General features: G+C 49.6%; 1 protein-coding gene across 8 annotated transcripts in view; it reads left to right on the top strand.

The window, feature by feature from the left end:
* The first annotated feature begins 2,855 nt into the window (after nucleotides 1–2,855).
* COL6A3 (collagen type VI alpha 3 chain) overlaps nucleotides 2,856–22,740 on the top strand; it is an 81,017-nt gene continuing 61,132 nt past the window's right edge. For 2 of the 8 annotated variants that reach the window (XM_086720026.1, XM_086720025.1), the window contains exons 1-2: nucleotides 2,862–3,100; nucleotides 17,441–17,561. In XM_086720026.1, the coding sequence (XP_086576152.1) occupies nucleotides 3,080–3,100; nucleotides 17,441–17,561 (142 nt within the window). In that variant the 5' untranslated portion in view covers nucleotides 2,862–3,079. Of the gene's footprint in view, nucleotides 3,101–17,440; nucleotides 17,562–19,071; nucleotides 19,690–22,740 lie in introns of all 8 variants that reach the window. The other 6 variants (XM_086720020.1, XM_025912771.2, XM_086720021.1 and 3 more) reach the window with 6 other exon arrangements.

The raw sequence follows: 22,740 nt of genomic DNA, 5'->3' as shown, positions 1-22,740 counted from the left end.
GCAAACCTGGGAATGGGATGTGCAGCTCTCTAACTTGTGCCGAAAGGTATGGGGAGAGGTGCCGAGGTCAGTCCAACGCGACCTTCAGTGGGAAACTGAACTGAGAGCTTCTGTGGCTTATGAGGTCCCTCAGGTGGCCGGGACCCAAGACCCTCGATGTTCGGGTCAGTGCTGACATTTGAGATGGTTTCCTCCTGGGACCAGGTGGGGGAGAGCAACTTAGACATTTCAGTGACAATCATAAATCCCAGTGATTAAGGGAGGAGAAAAAAAACCCATGGAGCCTGGGTTGAGTTGCCACCACCTGCCACCAGCTTCTAGAAGTTTCTCTAGTCACAAGCAGTGTTGGAAAGGGTCTAGATCACCTGAAAGTAATGTAACCTTGCGTGTCAACTATGCCTCAATAAAAAAAACAAAAACAAAAGAACCCCCACTAATTCCTAAGACCAAGCAATATTTGAAAGGAAATGGTCGTATTTAAAAAAAAAATTTTTTTTCATGTTATTATTTATTTTTGAGACAGAGAGAGACAGACCACGAGCAGGGGAGGGGCAGAGAGAGAGGGAGACACAGAATCCGAAGCAGGCTCCGGGCTCTGAGCTGTCGGCACAGAGCCCCACGCGGGGCTCGAACTCACGAACCGCGAGATCATGAGATGAGCGGCAGTGGGACGCTTACCCTACTGAGTCCCCCCCAGGCGCTCCGGAAGTAGTTGCATTCTTAATTGCAAAGAGAGGGTGCTGAAAGGGAACATCTAGGACAGGCTTGTCCGGTTAACCTCTGCGGGGCCACACTGCTTGGGACAGGAAGTCTTAATCTGAGGTTGCCTTATTTGCAGCAGGTGATGGCCTTGGACCCAGGGTTCCCCCCAGTGCTGAACTTGCAGACACCAACCAATGAAGTGCAGCCAATGTCCCCGCAGCATGGGGCCCGGTCCGAGGCTGCCTTGTGCGGTGGGGTCGCAGGTGGGAGCACTGGCGTCCCACGGGTAATGCGGTGGCCACGCTGAGCCTCTGCTCATTTCTTCTTCATCTACAGGCGCCGGGCTGGGAATTGCCACAACCCAGGCCCCCATCTCTGTCCCCTAGGCTGACATTTTGCCAGCTGAACCTTAAGCTGTGGAGGAGAGAGGCTGGCTGTATGCATGGAGGTCTCTGTTCTCGGATGCCCTGCGGAAGATTTCCGTGAGGATCTGGGCTCGAATACAGGCAGACAGAAGTAAGGTAGCAATTGCACAGCTGCCTATGAAGGACAGTACACTCTCGAGGTGGGAGAGAGGGCAGGTCCAGAAGTGACCACTGCCCTGAGGCTACAGGGGTCTTTTCTTTTTATGGAGGTGGGGGTCTTGGGCCACAGGATGGAGTGATGTCTACTGGGGGCTCATGCCAATCATGAGGGAGAGTTTTGGACCCTACAAGGTTTGCACTGCCTCCCTTCCGGCAGCCTTCCCCCACGGAGGGGGCAGACTGAAATACAAATGCATTATAATGAACCTCGGGGGTCACCCTGGGGCAGAAGTTCAAGAGGTGAGCACAGGTTTTGTACCTGTGGCTCCTGGTCTGCCAGCCCCCTGGGGTGTTACAAGCCTCAAGGCCATGATGTTGAAAGCCACAAAGGCAAGATGTTGTACCCTCAGGCTTGTAAAGTGTCGCCCCGGGTATCACAGCCCAGGCATCCCAGCTCCTGTCTAAGCTGCCTACTCTAAGAGGGGACAGGCATGGTTTCCTCCAACTGTCTCCCCCTCTTCCCTACATTTAAAGGGGATAATCTGTGGAGAGGAGTTAATGATATCTTTACTCTCTACACTTGGCTGGACGAAGATCTCAAAGTCATAAGTATCTGTTAGACGTTTCTTCATCTTTCCCGTTAATCTCACAAAGAGCCCCCTGATGCAGAGCAGGGGAGGCTTGGGGGTGTTGGAGGCCAGGGTTTGGGCTGAGCCCTGCTCTGGCCCCCAGGGTTTTCTCACCTATAAAAGGAGGCCATAATCTCGCCTGACAACAAGAAAAAATAACAAATATCTATTTAAAGCTGGGGGGTGGTGGTGATGTTTGAGATAACGGAGGTAATGTGTATTAAAGAGTAGTGAAATGTGCAAGGGGCGGCTGGGTGGAGGGTGGTGATGTTGGGGTAACCCAGATAATGTGTATCAAAGTGTAGTGAAATGTGCAAAGCCTGGCAAGTTGTTTCTCAAGAATTTTCTTGCAGCTCTGAGCAAGGAAAGCGCCCCGTGTCCCCTCGGATGTGTCCTAGAGTGGCACCATCGGCCGCAGAGTCAGAACCATTATGTGAAGAACTTTTAAAAAAGAAGCCGTCCCATTTTCTTGCCTTTTCACTGGCGAACAGAGCTTTGCTCAGCAGAAGGCGGGGTGGGGGTGGGGGGAGATGTTGATTGCTGGGTTTTCTATTTGAAAGGGAAGTTATTAGGAGAAGTCCCGATTCAGAAACTTCAAGGAGAAACGGGAGGGCGTGGTGAGGGTGGAGAGGGGAGATTGCATTTCCTGTTTGCCTTCCAGATGGTGTTGGAAAACACTGCAGGAAAACCATGGATACCCACGGAAAGAAAAAAAAAATTCCAAAACTCATTCTCTTTGCCACCAGGGGCCCAGCCCTAAAGGTGACGAGCACAAGAGGTGGATTTCTTTTCAAGAGTCGGCGTTTGTGGGAGTCCAGCTAGAGGCTTGTAGGGTGAAGACCGCGTTGGGAGGGCAACATCAGCCTGCAGCAGGGGCCAGAAGCAACAGAGCTCAGAGAGTCTGGTTTTCATTTACAGTTGGGTCAGGCCCTGCGGTGGGGAGGGGGAGAGGAGGGGTCGGGAGGAGGGGAGGGGAGGAGGAGGGGGAGGAGGAGGAGCTGGAGAGAGCCCTGACTGTATCCCTGGATCGGGTCCAGTTCGGAGCTCAGTCTTCCACTGAGGGCCGCTGAGTTCTCCTGCACTCCAGCCTCCAGCGAGGACCCGGAGGGCTTTTTCCTCCTCCGCCCGGAGCCCCTCTCCGGCAGAAAGGAGAGCAGACACAGTGAGCGGGAGAAACATGCATCAGATTCGACCATAAGTGAACGCGGGAGCCCAGGGACACACATGTCTTCAGGTTCGCTCAGGGTGAGTGCGATTGCCCCTCTGCTTTCCCGAGTCTGCGGGCAAGAAGGAAATGCTTTAAACCCGGGGATCGTCTCCAGGAGGCTCTCCTGTTCGCTTGAGTCCGTTTTCTGGACGCCTTCTCCGTCTCTGGAAGATTCTGCTGAGTTGCCTTTCTGGCCCCTGGGTTTCTCCAGCTTGGGTAGGGCCGCCGCTTGCCCGCGAGCTCTGGGCTGCCGTCGGGTGGCGCCGCGGGCTTTCTCTGCCTGTCTCTCGCCACCCCCCCCCCCCAACTGTGGTGGTGCCTGCCGGGCTCGCTGCCGTCTGTTTTTGACGGCACTCGGTGGGGACCTGCTCTGTTTTTTCCCTTCTTTATTTAATTAATTAATTATTTATCTTTAGCATGAAATTTATCGTCAGATTGGTTTCCATACAGCACCCAGTGCTCTGTGAGCAGACGTGTCTTGGCTAGAGGATTCAAGAGCTACCTGTTGAGCAGCTCTCTGGGGAGATTCTCTCTGAATTCTCCCAGCTGGGGGTGTGGGGGGGGGGGCTTTCCGCCCGGGGCCTGGCGTGGGCGGGGGCTGGTGGAGCACATCTGTGGCCTTCGGGGGTGATGTTGGTGCCCAGGCTCGGGGCGAGTCAAGAGTTCCCCAGCCGGTGCCGCCGGGCCGACCTCTTTTGAGGAACCTGAGGTCACTATTGCAGTCTTTACCCTCCGGGGTTGCAGAGAGGAGCTGCCGAGGTCGAGGTCGGAGGAGGAGAAAGCATTTGGTGTCTGGGCTGCGTGCCCACTGGATAAGGCAGGCCTCTGGGGCCGTGGGCCCGGCCCGTGGTGCCCACATGTGCTGCGGGTGCCAGACTGGGACGCCCAGAGGCCTGTTCCCTGGCCGGGAGGGCGGGACGTGGGTCCTCGCTCGCCCACGATGGAAAGTGTCTCCTGAGAGCTGCCAGCCAGCTTTGGGGACCTGTTTCAAGAGCCTGGTGTGTTAGAAAGTGCGCCGGGGTTGAAGCCTGGGTGGGGTCCCTGGGCAGGCCCAGGGGAATACTGGGTCTGGGGTGGGGGGAGTGTAGAACAAAAATCAGCAGCTCACAGCCTAGCCCCAGGAGCAAACTTAGAGGCTGGTCCGGACACCCAGACTGGCCTGAGTGTAGGGCTGTGTCCTGCACCCAGAGGGAGCACAGGGGTGCTGACCCGTGCCCGCCCCTCCTTGCCCTGCACACAGCTATCCCCACACGAGAGCTGTAGGATCCGAGAGCCGCAAAGGTGCTTGGAGCTCATGTGGGCAGATTTTTCCCCTGCCTGGGATCCCCCAACCTCCCAGGGCATCCATTCTTAACAGTTGCGAAGCCTGAACAGAAATGGCTTCAAAAACCAAACATTTTTTGTTCCTAACCAGCGTTCTATTGGAAAGCAGTTGGCTGTTGGACAGTGTACCAGAACTTCTGAGTTCTTTGCTGGGCGAAAGGTAATGGCAGAGATTCTTGGTTGGAAGCCACTGAGGTGTGGCCCGCTGGTTTTAAAGATGCAGAATCAGGGGCGGGGGCCCTGAGGTGCCAAATTATTGCTTGCAGAGGCCACAGAACCAGTACGTGGTTGAGATGGTGGGTAAAAGCATCACCATTTCAGGAAAGCAGATGTCCGAGCAATGGAGGATCCCAAACTCACTTAACATCTGAACTGGAACCGGCTCTTTGATTTGTTTTCCCCAGAGGATAGTGTCCTTCTGTCCTGTTCTGTTCTAAGTAATGGGACAATGGGTTTAGGCCCCCTAAGGCTCTCCCAGCCCAGCGGAGGGAGAAGGAGGTGCTAGGAGCTGGCAGGGACATTGGCCGTACGACCTGAGAGCCTGAGGAGGCCTTCTTCATTCAGGTCACCTCTGGGGCTGGGGCCCAGAGGGGTGGGAACTTGGTTCTTAATGTGGGCTCGTTGCTGAGGGTGAAGGGATGGGGAGGTGAGGGGCTTTTGTAGGAACTCTACATATAGGAATGGCCGTGTGATCTTGACCATCTATGTGGAGGCAAGGGATTGTATTGCCGTGAGGCTGAGTTTTCTCTTTCCCTACTCCAGCAGGGAGATGGCCATTAAGAAGACACTGGGTGGAGAGCAAGGCCTGGGAGGGGATGGCACACAGCGAGGTGGGGAGGTGTGGTCGTCCTGCTTTTTTCTTAGGGGGGAATTGGAGGGTGTGGCCGCCCCACCCTCCAGGGCCGCGGAAACCTCTAGATGGTTAGCCTGTGGCCCAGGCTCTTCCATTTCCTGGGAGGAAGTGTGCCCCTCTCCACCATGCCGTGGCTGTCCGCTGATGGCCTGTATGGCAAATGTCCAAACGAGGGGTCGTAAGGACCTGTTTGATACCAAATCTTTCTGAACAGAAAGGTCTTTTCTTTCTGCACCTCCCTTTATAACAAAGTGTTTAGCATTCATACATTTGACTCTGTCCTCAGGAGCCCCTTTTGTCCTTTTTTGTTGCTTAGAACCTAACACGTCACTGGTGATAAAGCAGGAGGAAACATCTCTAATCGATGATCAGTGATTGATTCCTACGAGGCTCCCCCTCCGACTGTAGTTTGGGGTTAGGAGGCCACAGAGGCCACCGCTGTATGCCAGCTTGAAACCAGTCTTCTGTCCCTTTTGAGAGTCGGAGAGGGTTCCCGCCCTGGGAGCTTGCTCAGCGTGTTTGGACAACTGGATGAAGTATGGTCCCTTCCCAGCAGCCTGTACCACCCGCCACTGTTATGTGAAATTCCACATTTAGGGTTTAAAAGTCACCGACAAGCCACAAATTCTGCCCTGTGAGACCGTCTTGCAAGGCATGCTGATGGCCTCAGCCCACACTTGTGTTTGACCATTGGTTTTGTCACTGTTCTCTTTGGAACAACCTGGGGATCTGTTATCTTTTGGAGAAGAATCCCAGGCTGTTTCCCCATCTGAGTGGGACACGGTGAGGCAGTCCCTTAGGGTTTATGTGCCACGGCTGCGTAAACATCCACTGCCGGAGGCGTGACCTGACATTAAAAAAAAAAAAAAAATCCTATTAGTAGCTCTAGCCGAGGAAACGAAAGCCTTACTTAATTCAAATTTTAAAGCAGGGAAGCATCAAAAAGTTCCTGTACATTCAGACAGCTTTGAGCAAGACAAGGACGGTTCTCTTCATTCCCCACACTTCCAGACATGGCTTCTGTCTTTCCAGTGTGAAAATTCTGGAAGGTTCTATGCTTTAAAGAAAAGATGCTCTTGGCTCTCTCTGCAGCATGGGCAATGGCCCCCGACACCTCACACTCAGCACACACTGTGTCCTGATTGACAAAGGGGGGGGTCCTCTTCATGATGTTAATCTTTGGAAGCACAGTTTTTAACACCTTCTGGTCTCCTGGGTCTGTTCTGGGAGGAAGACGAAATTCTGGCTTAGCACATTCACCCGGGTGTAGCCTTTCCTGAAAATGCAGTGTGGTTTTCTTTCCTCTAGAGGGCGGTGTATCTTTCCAAGCCCCAGAAAAATCTCGCAAGGGGTGGGAGTCCTTCAGGGTGGGGTTTCTGGGTTTGCAAAGGTTGATAGACATCTCAACAGGGTTCATGGGTAACTTTACACTGTTTAAACACGTATATTTTTAAATGTGCCCGTAATACCTGAAGTAGATATAAATTTAGAATTTTATTTTATTTTTTTTCTGTGCTCAGGTATTGAAGTGAGATTATGCGTTGAAACGAGGCATTCTGTACTCTAAAATAATTTCATTACAAGGGCACTAACCATATAAGAACTTACAAAGGAAACATTTTACCCACATCTCCTAAGAAAAGTTTAAATTAACAGTAAGTTGTTTCAGAACCCAAGTGAATTTGCATGTTCATGCCTTAATGTGTCCACATAGAATTTTTGAACGTAAAACAGGCAGTAATAATGTTAAGGTAGTAAACTGATCCAGTAACTCTCAGACTTCTCATTATCCGCCTTTTGCTGCTTCCCCCCAAAGGGTGACTTGTTTGAACATATTTTAAAAAATGCACACAGACTACGATAATTATGAACGTCCCATTTTAAATTTTTTTTTTCAACGTTTTTTATTTATTTTTGGGACAGAGAGAGACAGAGCATGAACGGGGAAGGGGCAGAGAGAGAGGGAGACACAGAATGGGAAGCAGGCTCCAGGCTCTGAGCCATCAGCCCAGAGCCCGACGCGGGGCTCGAACTCACGGACCGCGAGATCGTGACCTGGCTGAAGTCGGACGCTTAACCGACTGCGCCACCCAGGCGCCCCTGAACGTCCCATTTTAAATCTTGGTTAATAAAAAAAAAAAACATATTATTGACTCTCAGACTTCTCGTTTGCCGAGCTATCCACTGTTAGGATCCCGAAGGACAGGATCCCAGCTTTGAGAGGAGGACCCTAACCTTGTACTCTGTCCATGTGTTCTCCTATTCATTCAAGCTGGATAAGCCTTGCTGTGCTCATGGCATGGAGCTTTGGGGTTGAGGGAGGGCACAAGGGTGACTGAGACATAGACCCTGCCCTCTGGTTGGCAAATATGTGATTGCCATTGGGCTATTTTAAATATCATAAAATTGGGCCTCTGGGTGGCTCAGTAGGTTAAGCACCCGACTTCGGCTCAGGTCATGATCGCACAGTCCATGAGTTCGAGCCCTGCGTCGGGCTCTGTGCCAACAGCTCAGAGCCTGGAGCCTGGAGCCTGCTTCAGATTCTGTGTCTCCTTCTCTCTCTGTCCCTCCCCCGCTCGCACTCTGTCTCTCTCGAAAATAAAATAAAAACATAAAAAAATTAAAAAATAAATAAATATCAAAAAATTACCACCTTGGTGGATACTTTCGCCACACCCTTGATATTTCAGATGAAGGAATGGGGCACAGAGAGGTGAATTACTGGTCTGAGGTCACAGTGCTAATAGTAGAGTGAAATCAGAATTTCTGGGCGCCCCTGCCCATGGTGATGCACGCCCGTCAGCAGGTGTCCGGGACCAGGAATATCCAGGGAGTAAAAGTTGTTAGAGAATATTCTAGAACATCATGTGAAGAAAGGCACTTCTTCCCATTGACCTGTCTTCCGTGGAGTAGCATATTGTCACAAGTTTAGTTGGCAGAGGGGTAATTGTTACTTTAAAAAAAATCTGGAAAGAAAAAGGAGAGGAGAAAAGTAAGACAAACATGTAAAGTCCTGCCAAACCCTTTCCCAAAGGCAAATTATTAATCTTTTGGAGGGGTCTGGCTGCGTCTAGCATAGCATAATCCCTGCCGTCCTCCTGAATTCGAAGACTCAGGAAATAACCGGGAAACATTTGCGGGTTAACAGCGGCCGGGGGAAAGCACAGTAGGAAATGGTTCGGTAACATTTCCCCAGTGTGTGCTGTACATTTAGTTTTCATGGACCCAGAGCATCGAGAGTTGGCCGCTGGACGGAAGAGCCCCCCGGGTGAGTTTAATTTGAAAATTAAAAATCGAACAACAGCTGGAGATGACTCAGGTCTCAAGGGAAGCCATTCCAGGAAACTGGTTTTTCTCTTCTGGAATCTTCATCAGTTGATTCAGCAGCCCGGGGCCAGCCGCCAGAGCAAGCGCCAGCTCAGCTGAGGCCCACAGATTGCCCAATGTGTCCCTGGGGGACTCTGTGTTTCTCGTGGGGGCAGCAGGATCCCCATCACTGGTCCCGCCCAGGGAAACAGAGGAGAGGAAATAGTCTCCGAACCTTGTCTGTCAGAGCATCAGCAGTTAGCCTTATTTCACGCCTAAGATAAGTGAGCCTGGAGAGATCAGCTGATCATTACTGATAGAGAGGAAAGGAAGTAGGAGTTTTCCAGGCTCTTACACTAAATCTGGTGTTGAGGATGTCATATCAGACGTCTTCAGCTTAAGGTTTTAAAAAGTCTATTTTAAGTGACTTTCTCTTCTAGACTTGATCGTGAGTCGGAGTAGAAAACAAACAATGTTGAACTTTTCCTTTCAATCTGAGAGCGCTTTAGCCACTTGGAATAACCCAGCAACGGAACGCCATGGGTTTGGAGAGGCCAGTAGCCCCAAAAGTCCGTGGCCAAGAAGGGAAGAGGCGGATGGAACCCGGCACCATGCTTCACGGGGCTGGAATGAGATGGGTGTTTGCACAATTTCTTCTGAAGCAATTTCTAAGGCATTCTCTTCCTTAATGTTAAATCCAACCTAGTCTCTGCTCAATGTTTATAATTAGCAGTATAAATGGAGAAGTCTCGTCTGGCTGCCTTCTATGTGTGCATGGTGGTGCCTAGCTCTCCCATCTACAGCAGATGTAGAACCTTCTGCTTCACGGTTATTGCCTTGAACCCTAGGAATATGTCTTCAAATACATTTCCAAGTATCTGGCACCTAATCTGAAGGATCTTCAAGCTGCCTTTAGGGGGGGAAGGACGTGAACCCTGAGGGCGCTCAGCACATGCTTGCATGTGACCTCCATGAGGGAGGAGGCTGCTTGCAAGGGGATGTCCAAACCCCCTCCCGCTTCCTTTCTTGCTCTGTTTAGAATTCTTTAAATATTTTTTCAAGTTTATTTTTGAGAGACAGAGAACGAGTGGGGGAGGGGCAGAGAGAGAGGGAGACACAGAGTCTGAAGCAGGCTCCAGGCTCCGAGCTGTCAGCACAGAGCCCGACGCGGGCCTCGAACCCGTGAACCATGAGATCGTGACCTGGAGCTGAAGCTGGTCGCCCAGCCGACTGAGCCACCCAGGCATCCCTGTCTTGCTCTGTTTAAACACAGGAGCTGTGGAACGGGTATTGTTTTACTTGATTTTGCCAGAAGGGGCCAAACATCAAAGATCTTGAGTTGGCTCTTCAGCGTCTGGCAAGGACACTGTGGGTGGCAGTGAGGCCAGGCCAAAATACATAATCAGAAGAGTTAAAATTTTGCTATCACAGGAAACATGTTCAGAGCCTGGGTCAACCAGATAATTGTTTGCAGACGTGGATGCGTGGCTGATAATTCTCTTCTCTGGTGCTTTTTCATAGAATGGAAAGAAGAGGTTTAAGAGGTTGTAAAATAAACAGTGAAAAAAAACCACCTCCTGAGTTAGAGGGGCCTTCTTAGTGTTCTCCAAATCGCTTGAGGATCCCCCAAAGCTCTTTCAAATGGCAGGCATATAGTAAATTCTATCCTCTTCCTTCTCTGGGAACCTAATGAATCCTTTCAGTTTTCTCCCTGGGGACAAGGATGGGGACTCCTTTCCCAGGATTCAGGCAAGAAGGGAAGGGGAGTAAGGGAAAGAGAGAGAACCACGGTGGCAGCCAGCTCAAGGTCCCTGGGGTTTCCTGAAGTGTGAGTCACAGCAGATAGGACGCACTCCCGCCCCCGCATCCTACACTGCTGTAGCTCCCCTGTGAAACGGGACACCAGGAGTTAACAGAAGTCCTAGGACTCGGTAGGAGCACCAGCCTGATTTTATTTTATTTTATTTTTTTTAACGTTTATTTATTTTTGGGACAGAGAGAGACAGAGCATGAACGGGGGAGGGGCAGAGAGAGAGGGAGACACAGAATCGGAAACAGGCTCCAGGCTCCGAGCCATCAGCCCAGAGCCTGACGCGGGGCTCGAACACCCGGACCCTGAGATTGTGACCTGGCTGAAGTCGGACGCTTAACCGACTGCGCCACCCAGGCGCCCCAGCCTGATTTTAAAAAGCGGTAGTCGGAGAGGACGGAATAAATGCCCTCAAAATGGAGCCTCTGGAACTCTGGAAGTATTTAAGCCTTTGTTTCAAAATGATTTCCTTGTGTGCATGTATGTGTGTGTCTCTTTCTTAAAAAAGCTTTCAGACATGGAAAATGAAACAGCTTTTGAGTAGACTTAATGAAAACTAATTTCACGGGGTTGCTAAATAGCTCGGGAGAGTCTTTGGAGTATGACCGAATACGATTGCAAGTTGGAGGTCCGGGGAAAGCAATCTTTGTAATAAGAGCTATCTTTTTAAGTTTCAAATGGGCAGCTACACAAAGGAAAAAGGCACCTGGAATCCTTTTCAGAATGAGGCGGAGTGAAAAAAGGAATTACTAATGCTCAATAGAAAGATGAGAGTGAGAACTTAATGAAATTCTATTATTGAATCTGTTGCCCTTTGGACACAGACTCTATGACCCAAAGGAGCACCTCACTCCACCCAACCCAAGGGGCTCAAGCAGCCGGTTGGGACTTTTTTTCATATTTAAAAGAATGGCAACAGTCAAATGGATTCTGTCGACACAGAATCTGTTACCAGAGAAGTCTATTTTTGACCCCAAAGGGATGGGGAGTTTCCTTGAGATCTGGGCCAGGCCTGGCTCAGTCTCTCCGGGTTTCCTGGGGTCCTTTCCATGGGCTTTGCAAATGTGGACTTTGGTTAGGATTCTGGGTCTATCTTGTTGCATCCATGTGGCCTTGGGCACATCGCTTTGCCTCGCCTGGTTTTAGTTTCCCAGCTATAAAATGGGGTCAGGGTAGGGGGGAAGCAGCCACTGGGCCATTGGGAGGAGGGCATGAAATCCTACCGTGAGACAGACGCACAGTAAACCTTACTTGTGCTCTCTTGTCTCCATTTCCTGGGGGGTGGGGAGAGGCTGGCGCAGAGGGGGGTGGGTAATGAGGGCGTGGCTGCCTCCTTCCCCCTCATTGAAATGAGCAAGCTCGGTGATCACCGGGGGAGACGACGTTTGGTGTCTTTCAAAAACTTCAGTTTTAAAAATTGGGACTCCATGGCATGATAAATAGAATAGATTTAATTGCAAACGAAAATATTAACAAATATTCAACAGCTGGGCCAGGAACACTTGAGCCACGAGACTGGCTCCCAAGCGTGATGGCAAGAAAAAGTTTTCCCACCTGGGAATTCAGCTCAGCCAAGCCACGTGAGCTCATCGGTCACGAGCGGAGCTTGGATAACTCCTTATCGTGGCACAAGCATCGTCTCCAGAGTGGGAAGAGTTTTTCCCTTCTGCCCTCGCTGCCCTCCTCTCCCCACCCTTCCCTCCCCTCCCCCCTCCCCTCCCTTCCCTTCCCTTCCCTTCCCTTCCCTTCCCTTCCCTTCCCTTCCCTTCCCTTCCCTTCCCTTCTCTTCCGTAACTGGGCACATTTTGGAAAAGAGAATTCCTATGTGCTGTACTTTGTGTCTCAATTGGGTAGCACTTTGTTTAGGGGGCTTCTTACCCTTAAAGATTAATATCTTGGAAATAAACATTTTTACATGTCACTTTCAACCAACTTAAAATTCCTTTTCCTTAGAGAACGGGTGAAGTAAGTAATGCCTCCGGAAGATATTACAGATTTCATCCCATTTCCATTTAGATGTTACGAGCTTTATCAAAGATGAGAAAATTATATTTTAGAATTTCTCAGTAGAGGGCCCACTCAATGTTTACCCTATGAGAGGACTGGTGGATTCCAAGAAGTCAGATGTGAGGCCCTGTGAGTTACAGAGATGGTTAAAACGCCATTAGCAAACTGCTGACCACACAACACATCCCATGGGTCCAGGTTGCCTGCAGGGGCCTGTGGCTCGCCCGTCCAGCACCCAGCAGTGGGTGGGCAGATCTTTGTCTCACGTCCTGTTTTTCTCGGCATGCATTACACAGTCTAGTGCTTTCCAACGAGGCCCTGTGATATTCTCTCGCTCTAATTCTTGAACAGAAGTACTCCTTAGAATGTTGCGTCTTGTGCATGGATCAAATCTTTCAAACCATTGAGCTGGACTCCCCAGAAGATTTGCATCAAAATTTTTTGTGGAAACGGTACTGCTTACACTTTAGGGGGGAGGTAGAATGGATGCTTTTAGAGTCACATGCGAATGTGGATCCTACATGTACACAGATTGGGTTTTGTACACATTTGTGGGAGGTTGACAGACCCGTGGATCCCACATTTAAAAAAAAGTTCTCGGGGCGCCTGGGTGGCGCAGTCGGTTAAGTGTCCGACTTCAGCCAGGTCACGATCTCGCGGTCTGGGAGTTCGAGCCCCGCATCGGGCTCTGGGCTGATGGCTCAGAGCCTGGAGCCTGTTTCCGATTCTGTGGCTCCCTCTCTCTCTGCCCCTCCCCCGTTCATGCTCTGTCTCTCTCTGTCCCAAAAATAAATAAACGTTGAAAAAAAAAAAAAAGTTCTCGACCAATTGTAATATTACAGGTTTTTTTTTTTGAAAGGACTTTATATTTTTGGAAAGAATCCAGTAAAATTTAAATAGTGTGGACAATTTTCCCACAAAACAGTTTTCTAGTAGGATGCTTACTGCTGATAAGAAAATCCAGTGTTTGCTGTAATCAGGAGACTCACGAATAGCATGTGTGCAATGTACTTTTACATTGTTCTAAAGCGTGTATTCTCAATTTATTGAGGACACACATACACAAATGGCAGACATTGCATTTACTTCCTCCCCCTGCCCCCAAAACTCAGGAATAGGCCTAGCAGAGTGTGCGGGAGGGAAAGTATGGCTGGATGGAAAGATCTGGAAGATTCCCAGGGTGGAGCATGGGCTTGAGGGATCTCTAGAGCGCGGAGGCGGTGATGCTGGGGCGGTGTTAGAGGGTCATCCTCAGTAGAGAAAACAGACTGACCAGCCAAGCAGTGCCTGTGGGGACTGTCCTGAGCACCAGCCAGGACTCAACTAGGACTTGGGGACATCGTGGAACCAAAGCACTGGGCACTGGGGACTGCCCTTCTCGGTTGTATCAATCCGTGTCTAATGTGTGTTCACCGTTTCAAGCCAAGGTGGTTGAGCTGTGCCTTTGAAATGTTGCCATTCTCACCACTCGCTGTCACCTTCTCGTAAGAGAGAAAGATGTCCTCTTGATGACTGGCCTTCCGATCATCGTTAGAACATGTCCTTGGCAGCGTTGATATATTTCCAAGAGAAAGCTGGATCGACAGGTGGTTCTATTTTAGCTGCCGAGAATGTCTTCAGACTCTCAGAATTGGAGTCACAGGGTGGTCTCGTCACAGGTGATACTTTCTGTTGACTTTCCTTGGAAATGCAAAGGCACAGTGGATCTTGGAATCTCCTCTCTTGTTTATGGTTTTATCTTTCTCGAGTCCTCCAACTTTTGGCAGGCTGGCCTAGGGCCCACGCTCTGTGTCTTGCTGTTCCTCCCAGCTGGGCCACAAGATTTGGACTCCAGCTTCTCCCTCTGGGCCTGACCCCTGGCAGGCACGACCGTGGGCCTGAGCTCTGGTTTTCTTTGTGCCCCCTGCACCCATGTGCTTAGGTGGCAGACTGCATAAGGGGCTGTCTCTTTGTTCCCCTTGGCCCTCGCCGTCTCGCTGAGCAGTTCAGCCGGACATTGGTCCTCTGCCAAGGCCGCATCACTAATCAGTCAGACTTCCCTCTGCTATTGTGAGTTGTGTTGTTCTGTACGACAGCATTGACAATACCAGACCGTCCTTAACGTTGGCTTCATTAGCAATGTGGGGAAGGCAGAGCTCCTGCCTTGTACAGCGGACAGCTGTGAAGAGAATCTCTGGGCCCATGGAGTGCCTAGGGGCAAGAGGAAGGTCACGCTAGAAAGGTCAAGCAGGTGCCAAAGCTTAGGCCTTAGGTGGAGCTCATTTCATAGCTCAGCTGGGACTTAGGGCAGAGATAATTTTCGCACCAGGTCTCAGTGTTACATCAGATTTTTTTTTTTTTTTTTTAAGTTTAGAGAGAGACAGAGTGTAAGCTGGGGAGAGGGGTAGACGGAGAGAGAGAATGCCAAGCAGGCTCCATGCTTAGCACAGAGCCGGATGTGGGGCTCAATCCCACGAACTGTGAGATCGTGCCCTGGGCCGAAACAAGAGTCAGATGCTTAACCGACTGAGCCACCCAGGAGCCCCTGTTACCTGTTTCTAATCGTTGGCTGTGTCCCGGAAGTGGAGTCTCGCGGTATGTGTCTTTTTGGAACTGGCTCATTTCATTTATCCTAGCGTCCTCAGGGTTCATCCACGTTGTAGGGATATGACAGGATTCCCTTCTTTTTAAAGGCTGCATGAGATTTCATCGTATGCGTACATCGTCTTTATCCGTATCCATTCACCCGTCGATGGGCACTCATGTTGTTTCCACCGCTTGGCTGTTGTGACTTGTGCTGCAGTGAATTGGGGTGTTGATGTATTTCTTTGCAATCCTGTTTCATTTATTTTGGCTATATGCCCAGAAGTGAGATTGCTAGTTTATACAGGAATTCTATTTTTGATTTTTTGAGGAACCTCCGTGTAGTTTTCTCTAGTGGCTGCGTTGTTTTACATTCCCACCAACAGGGCACAAAGGTTCCAATTTTTCTGCCTCCTCATCGATAATGATCGTTGACTATTTTTTTTTCATAGCCATCATTCCAATGGGTGTGAGGTGATAGCTCATCGTGGTTTTGATTTGTTTGCATTTCTCTGGTGATTAATGATGTTGAGTATCTTTTCATATGCTTAACGGCCATTTGTGTATCTTCTTTGGAGAGGTGTCTGTTCAAGCCCTTTTCCCATTTTTATTTTATTTATTTATTTTTATGTATTTTTTTGAGAGAGAGAGCGCGCGCGCACACACGTGCGCACGTGAGTGGGGGAGGGGCAGAGGGAGAGACGGATTCTTAAGCAGGTTCCACGCTCAGCGCAGAGCCTGACGCGGGGCTGGATCCCACGACCCTGGGATTGTGGCCTTAGCCGAAATCAAGAGTCAAGACGCTCAACCCGCAGAGCCCCCGAGGCACCCCGGCCCTCTTCCCATTTTTAAGTCAGATTATTTTGTTGTTGTTGAGTCGTGGGGGTTCTTTATATACTCTGGATTTGAACCCTCATCAGATATACGGTTTGTGGATATTTTCTCCCATTCTGCAGGTTGCCCCTTTCACTCTGTTGGTAGTTTCCTCTGCCGCACGGAAGTTTTATACATTTGCTACAATCCCATTTGTCTGTTCTTGCTTTTGTAGCCTGTGCTGTTGGTGTCATATCCAAGAAATCATTGCCAAATCCACCATCATGCGGACTTTTCTATTTTCTTCTAGGAGTTTTATAGTTTCAGGTCTTACATTTCGATCTCTGACCCCATTTTGAGTTCATTTTTGTGAGTATTATAAGGGAAGCGTCTAATTTTGTTCTTTTGCATGTGGAGATGCACTTTTCGCAGCACCATTTGTTGAAGAGACTATTCTTTCTTACTGTGTCGCCTGAACACCCTTATGAAGGATCATTTGGCCATATAAGTGAGGTGAGGGTTACTTCTGGCATCTCTGTTTTATTCTATCGGCCTACACGCCTGTATTTATTCTGTTACCATACTGTTGTGATTACCGTAGCTTTGTAATATGTTTTGAAATCAGGAAACGTGATACCGCCAGCTATATTTTTCTTTCTTAATTTCTCAAGATCACTGTGGCTCTCTGGCTCTTTTGAACTTCCAAATGATTTTAGGATGTTTCCCCCCGGATTTCTACAAAAAAGGCCATTGGAATTTTGACAGAGGAGGGTGCCTTCTGGTTTGGGGTGAGGAGAGGGTTTTGTTTGCGGGGCAAAGATCTGCCCATCTGAACATGAGCGTGGCTGGTTGGAAGTCACGCTTGCGGCCACCAGCTGGTGCGTGGGGACGGGAGACCATGCCACCAGGCGGCCCGCCCTCAGGTCTGGCTTCACAGGCTTGTTAATTCAACGGCCCTGGGCTTCTTTCATTCTGAGATTGGTGGTTGGCACACAGCAGGATTTTGCTGGGAAAAAAGTGCTAAACGGGAACAAGAGCGGGGCGCCTGGGTGGCTCAGTCGGTTAAGCATCGACTTCAGCTCATAGTCTGTGATCTCACAGTCACGTGACTGTGACATGATCTCACAGTCCGTGAGTTCGAGCCCCGCGTCGGGCTCTGTGCCGACAGCTCAGCACATGCTCTATCTCTGTCTCAAAAATAAATAAAAACGTTAAGAAAAAATTAAAAAAAAAAAAAAGCAACAGGAACGAGGGCAAGATTTGCAGTGGTCCCAGAGGCCATGGCCGTGTTGGCACACGCTCTGATTTGGGCAAAGCCCATTCTCTCCATGAACTGAAGATTTCCTGGGGGATTCTTTCAGACACCATCTACAGTTAAGCTGGGTGTCGCAGACCCACCACTTTCTGCGGCCACAAATACCTTTACCCTTGACTCTCTCTCTCTCCCTCTCTCTTTCTCCGCCATTTTCTGGGTGACATGCTGTTGTGGCCTGCCTCAGTCTGAGAGGAACGAGGGTTTAATTACCCATTTTGTTTGGTTTTGTTTTAGGTACGACCAAAGGAGTACCATCACGGGATTCAAAGATTTTCACTGACTGTGTAGTCAGCACTCCTTTTCGTAGAAGGGCTAAATCCTTGGTGCAGTGGTTTGTAATCTGAGCACCAGAACTGATCATTTTGCCTCCACCCTCTTTTCTTGTTTAGGTTCCCACTTGGTGCTTAGACACGTTCAAAATGAGGAAACATCGACATTTGCCCTTGGTGGCCACCTTTTGCCTCTTTCTCTCAGGCTTTTCTCTTACCCGTGCCCAACAGCAGCAAGCAGGTAAGATCCAGAAACACTTCTTACTTTTATTCAGAGGAAGGTGCTCTCTGATGTTTTGATCTTAGACCTCGTGAGCTTGAGCCAGAACTTAGATGTGACGTAGGGGGTGGTGGAGCCCTTTGTCTCAGGATGTTCGTTCAATGCACAGACTTCTCCAGATGCTCTGTATCCAGTGAGAGATGGCCTACTTTTACTAACCCTTGGGTTGATATCTTGGAGTTGGTTCGCAAGTGGTTTGTTTTCACACTGGGTATGAACAGAACGTTTGTGTCGCAAACATTTCACCAAAATGAAGGGATTTTCTGCACTCCTGGCCCTGGTTTGATCTCACGGCACCTGAAACCAGGATGAGACAATTATTGAGAGTAAGCATTATTTTCCTTGAAAACAAAACACCCAGATCACCCTCTTTGTATAATTCTGGATACAAAAAGACATTTTTCATCTAGAATCAAGTCTGGAAAAAAAACACTTCCCCAAATGATGAAAAAAAAAAAAAAGATCCAAATGAACCCTCTTAAGAATTTGCTTGCAGAGTTTTAGAAAACTTAGAAATGCTTCACGCACTATGAGTTTGGAGGGATGGCCTTGAGTCTCTCTCTCCTTTGCCTGGAGAGTTGGGTCTTGGGCAGGGATTCTCCCACTGGACGCGGTGGTCCTTAGATGGTGGGAGGCGAATGCCACCTCAAGGAAAGGGGAGCATTGCTTGGGGCATCAGGGAAGCCTGAGGTAAGTAGAGTCTGGGAGCTGGCTGTGTACAGCCAGCCTGGCCCACAGCTGCAGAAGGGCCCTCCTCGGGCACCCCCAGCCTGGTGCCCTGAGCTTCCTGCTCCCACTGTCTTTGAGAAAGATAAATAATATCCCACATCTGCAAAGACTCTTCTGGCCCTGAAAAATATATAGTGACTAGTTAGGGTGCCTTTCTTCATGCCAAAAAGTCTGGGAACAATGAGACCTTTCCTTTCTCTCCAGTTATTGAAGTCTTCACGTAAGGAAGACATACTTGCCATGTGTATTTTTCTGGCAAAGTACGCCAAGCATCGGACGCTAGTTAACGTAAAGCGGTCATTTTCACTGTTCCTTCTTCTCGAGGCCCCGTTTCAGAGCCAAAAATGAAGAAGGAATTTTTAAAATGGCGGTTGGTTATCTCTGATGGAGTAGCCTGGTCTCATCAGGTGGGTGTCGGGGCTCAAACTGTCACAGAGAATCACGCTTGAGTTAAAAGACATGCCAGGGAATGTTTTCTCCCCCATTCTGGAGCCTGCTACTGGTTCATGGATGGGGTTCATTGCATATGGAAGTTGGACCAAGGGTTGCTGACCAACAGCTGTCCCTGTGCCCAGGTCCCTGCCCCTCAGGTAAAGTCCTCCCGCCTGCCCGTAGTGCAAGTGAGGTGTGGGCCACTCAGTTAACAGCACAGCGTAAGCTGAGTTAGGTTAGGAAGGCTTTGCGCCGATAGGAAGTAATTGCTGAACAGGAGAAAAATCTAAACCAATGTCTTTTTTTAAAGATGTCAAAAATGGTGCCGCTGCCGATATAATATTTCTAGTGGATTCCTCTTGGAGCATTGGAAAGGAACATTTCCAACTTGTTCGAGAGTTTCTATATGATGTTATAAAATCTTTAGCTGTGGGAGAAAATGATTTCCATTTTGCTCTGGTCCAGTTCAACGGCAACCCACATACCGAGTTCCTGTTAAATACGTACCGTACTAATCAAGAAGTCCTCTCCCACATTTCCAACATGTCTTATATTGGGGGAAGCAATCAGACTGGAAAAGGATTAGAATACGTAATGCAGAATCACCTCACTGAGGCTGCTGGAAGCCGGGCCAGTGACGGAGTCCCTCAGGTTATTGTAGTGTTGACCAGTGGACACTCGGACGACGGCCTTGCTCTGCCTTCAGCGGAACTTAAGTCTGCTGATGTTAACGTGTTTGCAATTGGAGTTGAGGATTCAGATGAAGGAGCGTTAAGAGAAATAGCGAGCGAACCGCTCAATATGCATGTGTTCAACCTAGAGAATTTTACCTCACTTCACGACATAGTAGGAAGCTTAGTGTCCTGTGTGCAGTCATCCGTGGCTCCAGAAGGGGCTGGAGGCACAGAGACCCTTAAAGACATCACAGGTAATGGCACCATTGCCAAGCTGCTGCCTGCCTCGCTGTTCTTTGGAGATAAGCTTGGCAACTGCTGGCATTAGAGCAACACTGTGGCTAAAAGACGGGGGGGGGGGTGGGTCGGTGGGGCGGGACCGGGAAGAGATGGCTGTTCACAGGTGTAAAAACAAAGGTTTGACCACGCTGTGTCGCCTCCTTCTAAGGTAGCACTTTCACCTGCATCCAGGATGGTGTTTTCTGAAACAATTAAATTTTATTTTATTTAAAAAAGTTTTTTTTTAAGTTGACTTGTTTTGAGAGAGAGAGAGAGAGAGAGAGAGAGAGAGAGAAATCGAGCAGGGGAAGGGCAGAGAGAGAGAGAGAGAAGGAGAGAGAGAATCCCAAGCAGGCTCTGCACTGTTCACACAGAGTCCGATGTGGGGCTTGAACTCACGACTGTGAGATCATGACCTGAGTCGAAACCAAGAGTCGGACGCTTAATTGACTGAGCCACCCAGGCACCCAGAAACAGTTAGATTTTAACTCTAAAAAACCCCATTCTCATATTATGACCCCACGGGAGGGACTTCTGTGATCCTTAGCCAAGGAAGCCAAGGAAGCGTGGCCAGGCGGGCAGCTCACAAAGATCCCTCCCATCTGTTATTGGGACAGAGAACCCGTGTCCTGGAGAGAGAGCACTGTGTTGTGAACGCACGGCAGGGCTTGCAAAGAGAGAGAGATGGAGGGGCAGGAGGATCTTCTTGGGAAGGAAATCCAGAATGGTGGCAAGTGAGTTCCTGCAGCAGCCCACGAGGGGGTCCTGCCCGGTGGGGAGGAGGGGGGCGAGCTCATGGGGGCCGGGAGGGGGAGGAGTCCTAGAGACCGCTGGTCATGGGACCTGGGGGACGCTGCCACCACAGCGTATGGAGGGAGACCAAGGGCACATCATGGGGGTGCAGTAGTTTTGTGAGATGCTCACGGGGTGGCCCTCACGTGCGTAGGGCACGGTGGACAGGGGGCCGCTGGGGACCTGGGAGGCCGGTGCTCAGGAAGGTTAGCCACATAGACGTTAAAGTCTCTGGAGAGGAGCACAGGTGTGCCGTGTGGCTGCAGGCTGAGTGGGATATAAGGGAAACCCAAGGAAAGCTGGAGGTCCCTTCAGCGCGCTTAGCTGGGGAGGCGGGTGATTGTCTGAATGCAAGGGGGTGGAGGGGACAGGCAGCCTCCGCACCAGCCCCAGGAGGTGATCACAGGAGCGGGATTCACAGCCCGCTTTTCTCCTACGCTTTCAAAAGTGGTTGTCCCCCAGAGGGCTCAAAAACAGGAGGCGGGAGGCAGGGTGACATGTTGGATGGGGCAGGGAGAAGCAAGACTGGGGATTTTGAGACATAAATTGGCCAATCTAACTTTTTAATGCCTATTTATTTTTGAGAGACAGAGAGCACGAGCTGGGGTGGGGCGGAGAGAGAGGGAGACACGGAACCCGAAGTGGGCTCCAGACTCCGAGCTGCCAGCACAGAGCCCGACGTGGGGTTTGAACCCACGGACCACGCGATCATGACCTGTGCCGAAGTGGGACGCTTAACCGACTGAGCCCCCCAGGCGCCCCTAAATCGGTCAATCTAAAGGGCCACACGGGAGGGGCTTGTGGAAAGACAGAAGGGGCACGTGGAGTCTGGAGAAAGGGAGGGCTTTCTGGACTGCAATCAGGATAACGGGGGAATTGTAGGTGAACGGTATGGACGTCAGGTTTTTGTAACAGATTCAGAAAGCAGGGGTTAGGGAACAATATGACTAGAGGTCAGGAGAAGGAACCAGTTGTCCTGGGCAGGCAGAGCTTGGATGGGAGAAGGGTTTCAGAACTAACCACCCACAAGGCGTTTCGGGAGGCTGTTCATAAAATGGTCCGCCCAGTGGTTGCCCATGATTTCAACTCTGACAGTGGTGGGAATGCTAATGTCCTGCCAGCGGCTCTGCTTCTGACAGAGGAGCGGGTGACAGTCTGGATTCTTCCCGTTTAACCCCAAAAGCGTTCTGTGCTACAAGTGACATGCCTCACCCGTGTTTCATGATACATGTGTTGATCCTGCCAGATTATAGGAGAAGAAGGTGGGACCCCCCCCGCCCCCCAGAGCATCCCAAACCAAAATCTCCGGGGAACAAGGGGATGCTGTGAGGCTGCCTATACTGACTTTTCACCGATCATCACATTTCTGAATATAGGGATGATAAGTGATCCATGTCAGAAGGGTGAAGGGGTCAGTGGAGACACAGGACATCTTTTCTTTATTGCTGTTTTGGCCAAGTGAGGGAAAAGAGCGGACGACTTTGCTTTTATGTTTAAATGAACAATCGTATTCTTACATGAATGCTAACTGAGCCTTTCAACATGGTACGTTTCCACACAGATGAAAAAAAACCTTTGTTTTTATGCCAAGAAAGCATCTCTGTCTTCTAGTGTCCAAGCCACTAGCAGCTCCGCGGTGGAAAATTAATCCGTTTATGTTGTCTTTTTTCTGATTAACTTCACTCTGCAATTCCTCCGGTATCACGTACCATTGCATGTTCCACAGCATAAACGTAAAATAATAATAATCCTCTGCTTCCAGAGGGCATTCTAGAGATTGCTAGTGAGTTAGGGCCATTTCTTCCCATTACCTGTCCGCTGGGTAACTCTTCCCCATAGAGTGTTCTTGACCGAAATCTATGTTGTGTATAAAACGTTAATGGTCCCCCCTGTTCTAAATGAACTCTACTCACATAATCAGTCTCTGAAGGTGGTGTTCTTTAAAAATCTCTTTGTCATCCTTTTATAAATGCACATCACTAAAATGCAAGAGCTGTGCTCTGAAGTGAAAGCCCAAAGTGGTCTGTATTCGGTGAGGATTTCAGTGTGAGCCTTCTCTTCTTTGCAAAAGATGAACATTTAAAGCACTCACGAAATCAATCTACAGTTTTGTGTTTGCAGAGGAAACACACATATGATCTCTTTAATTTTTCTTAAAAAAAAAAAAAAAAAAAGGAAGCATCCCACGAGCTGAGGAAGGCATTGTGCCCACATCAGTGTGCTCCAGAAAAGAA

Source organism: Puma concolor, chromosome C1 (genome assembly GCF_028749965.1).
Source record: "Puma concolor isolate L17-30 chromosome C1, mPumCon1.1.hap2, whole genome shotgun sequence".
Classification (NCBI taxonomy): domain Eukaryota; kingdom Metazoa; phylum Chordata; class Mammalia; order Carnivora; family Felidae; genus Puma; species Puma concolor.
This window is presented reverse-complemented; position numbering and strand designations above follow the sequence as displayed.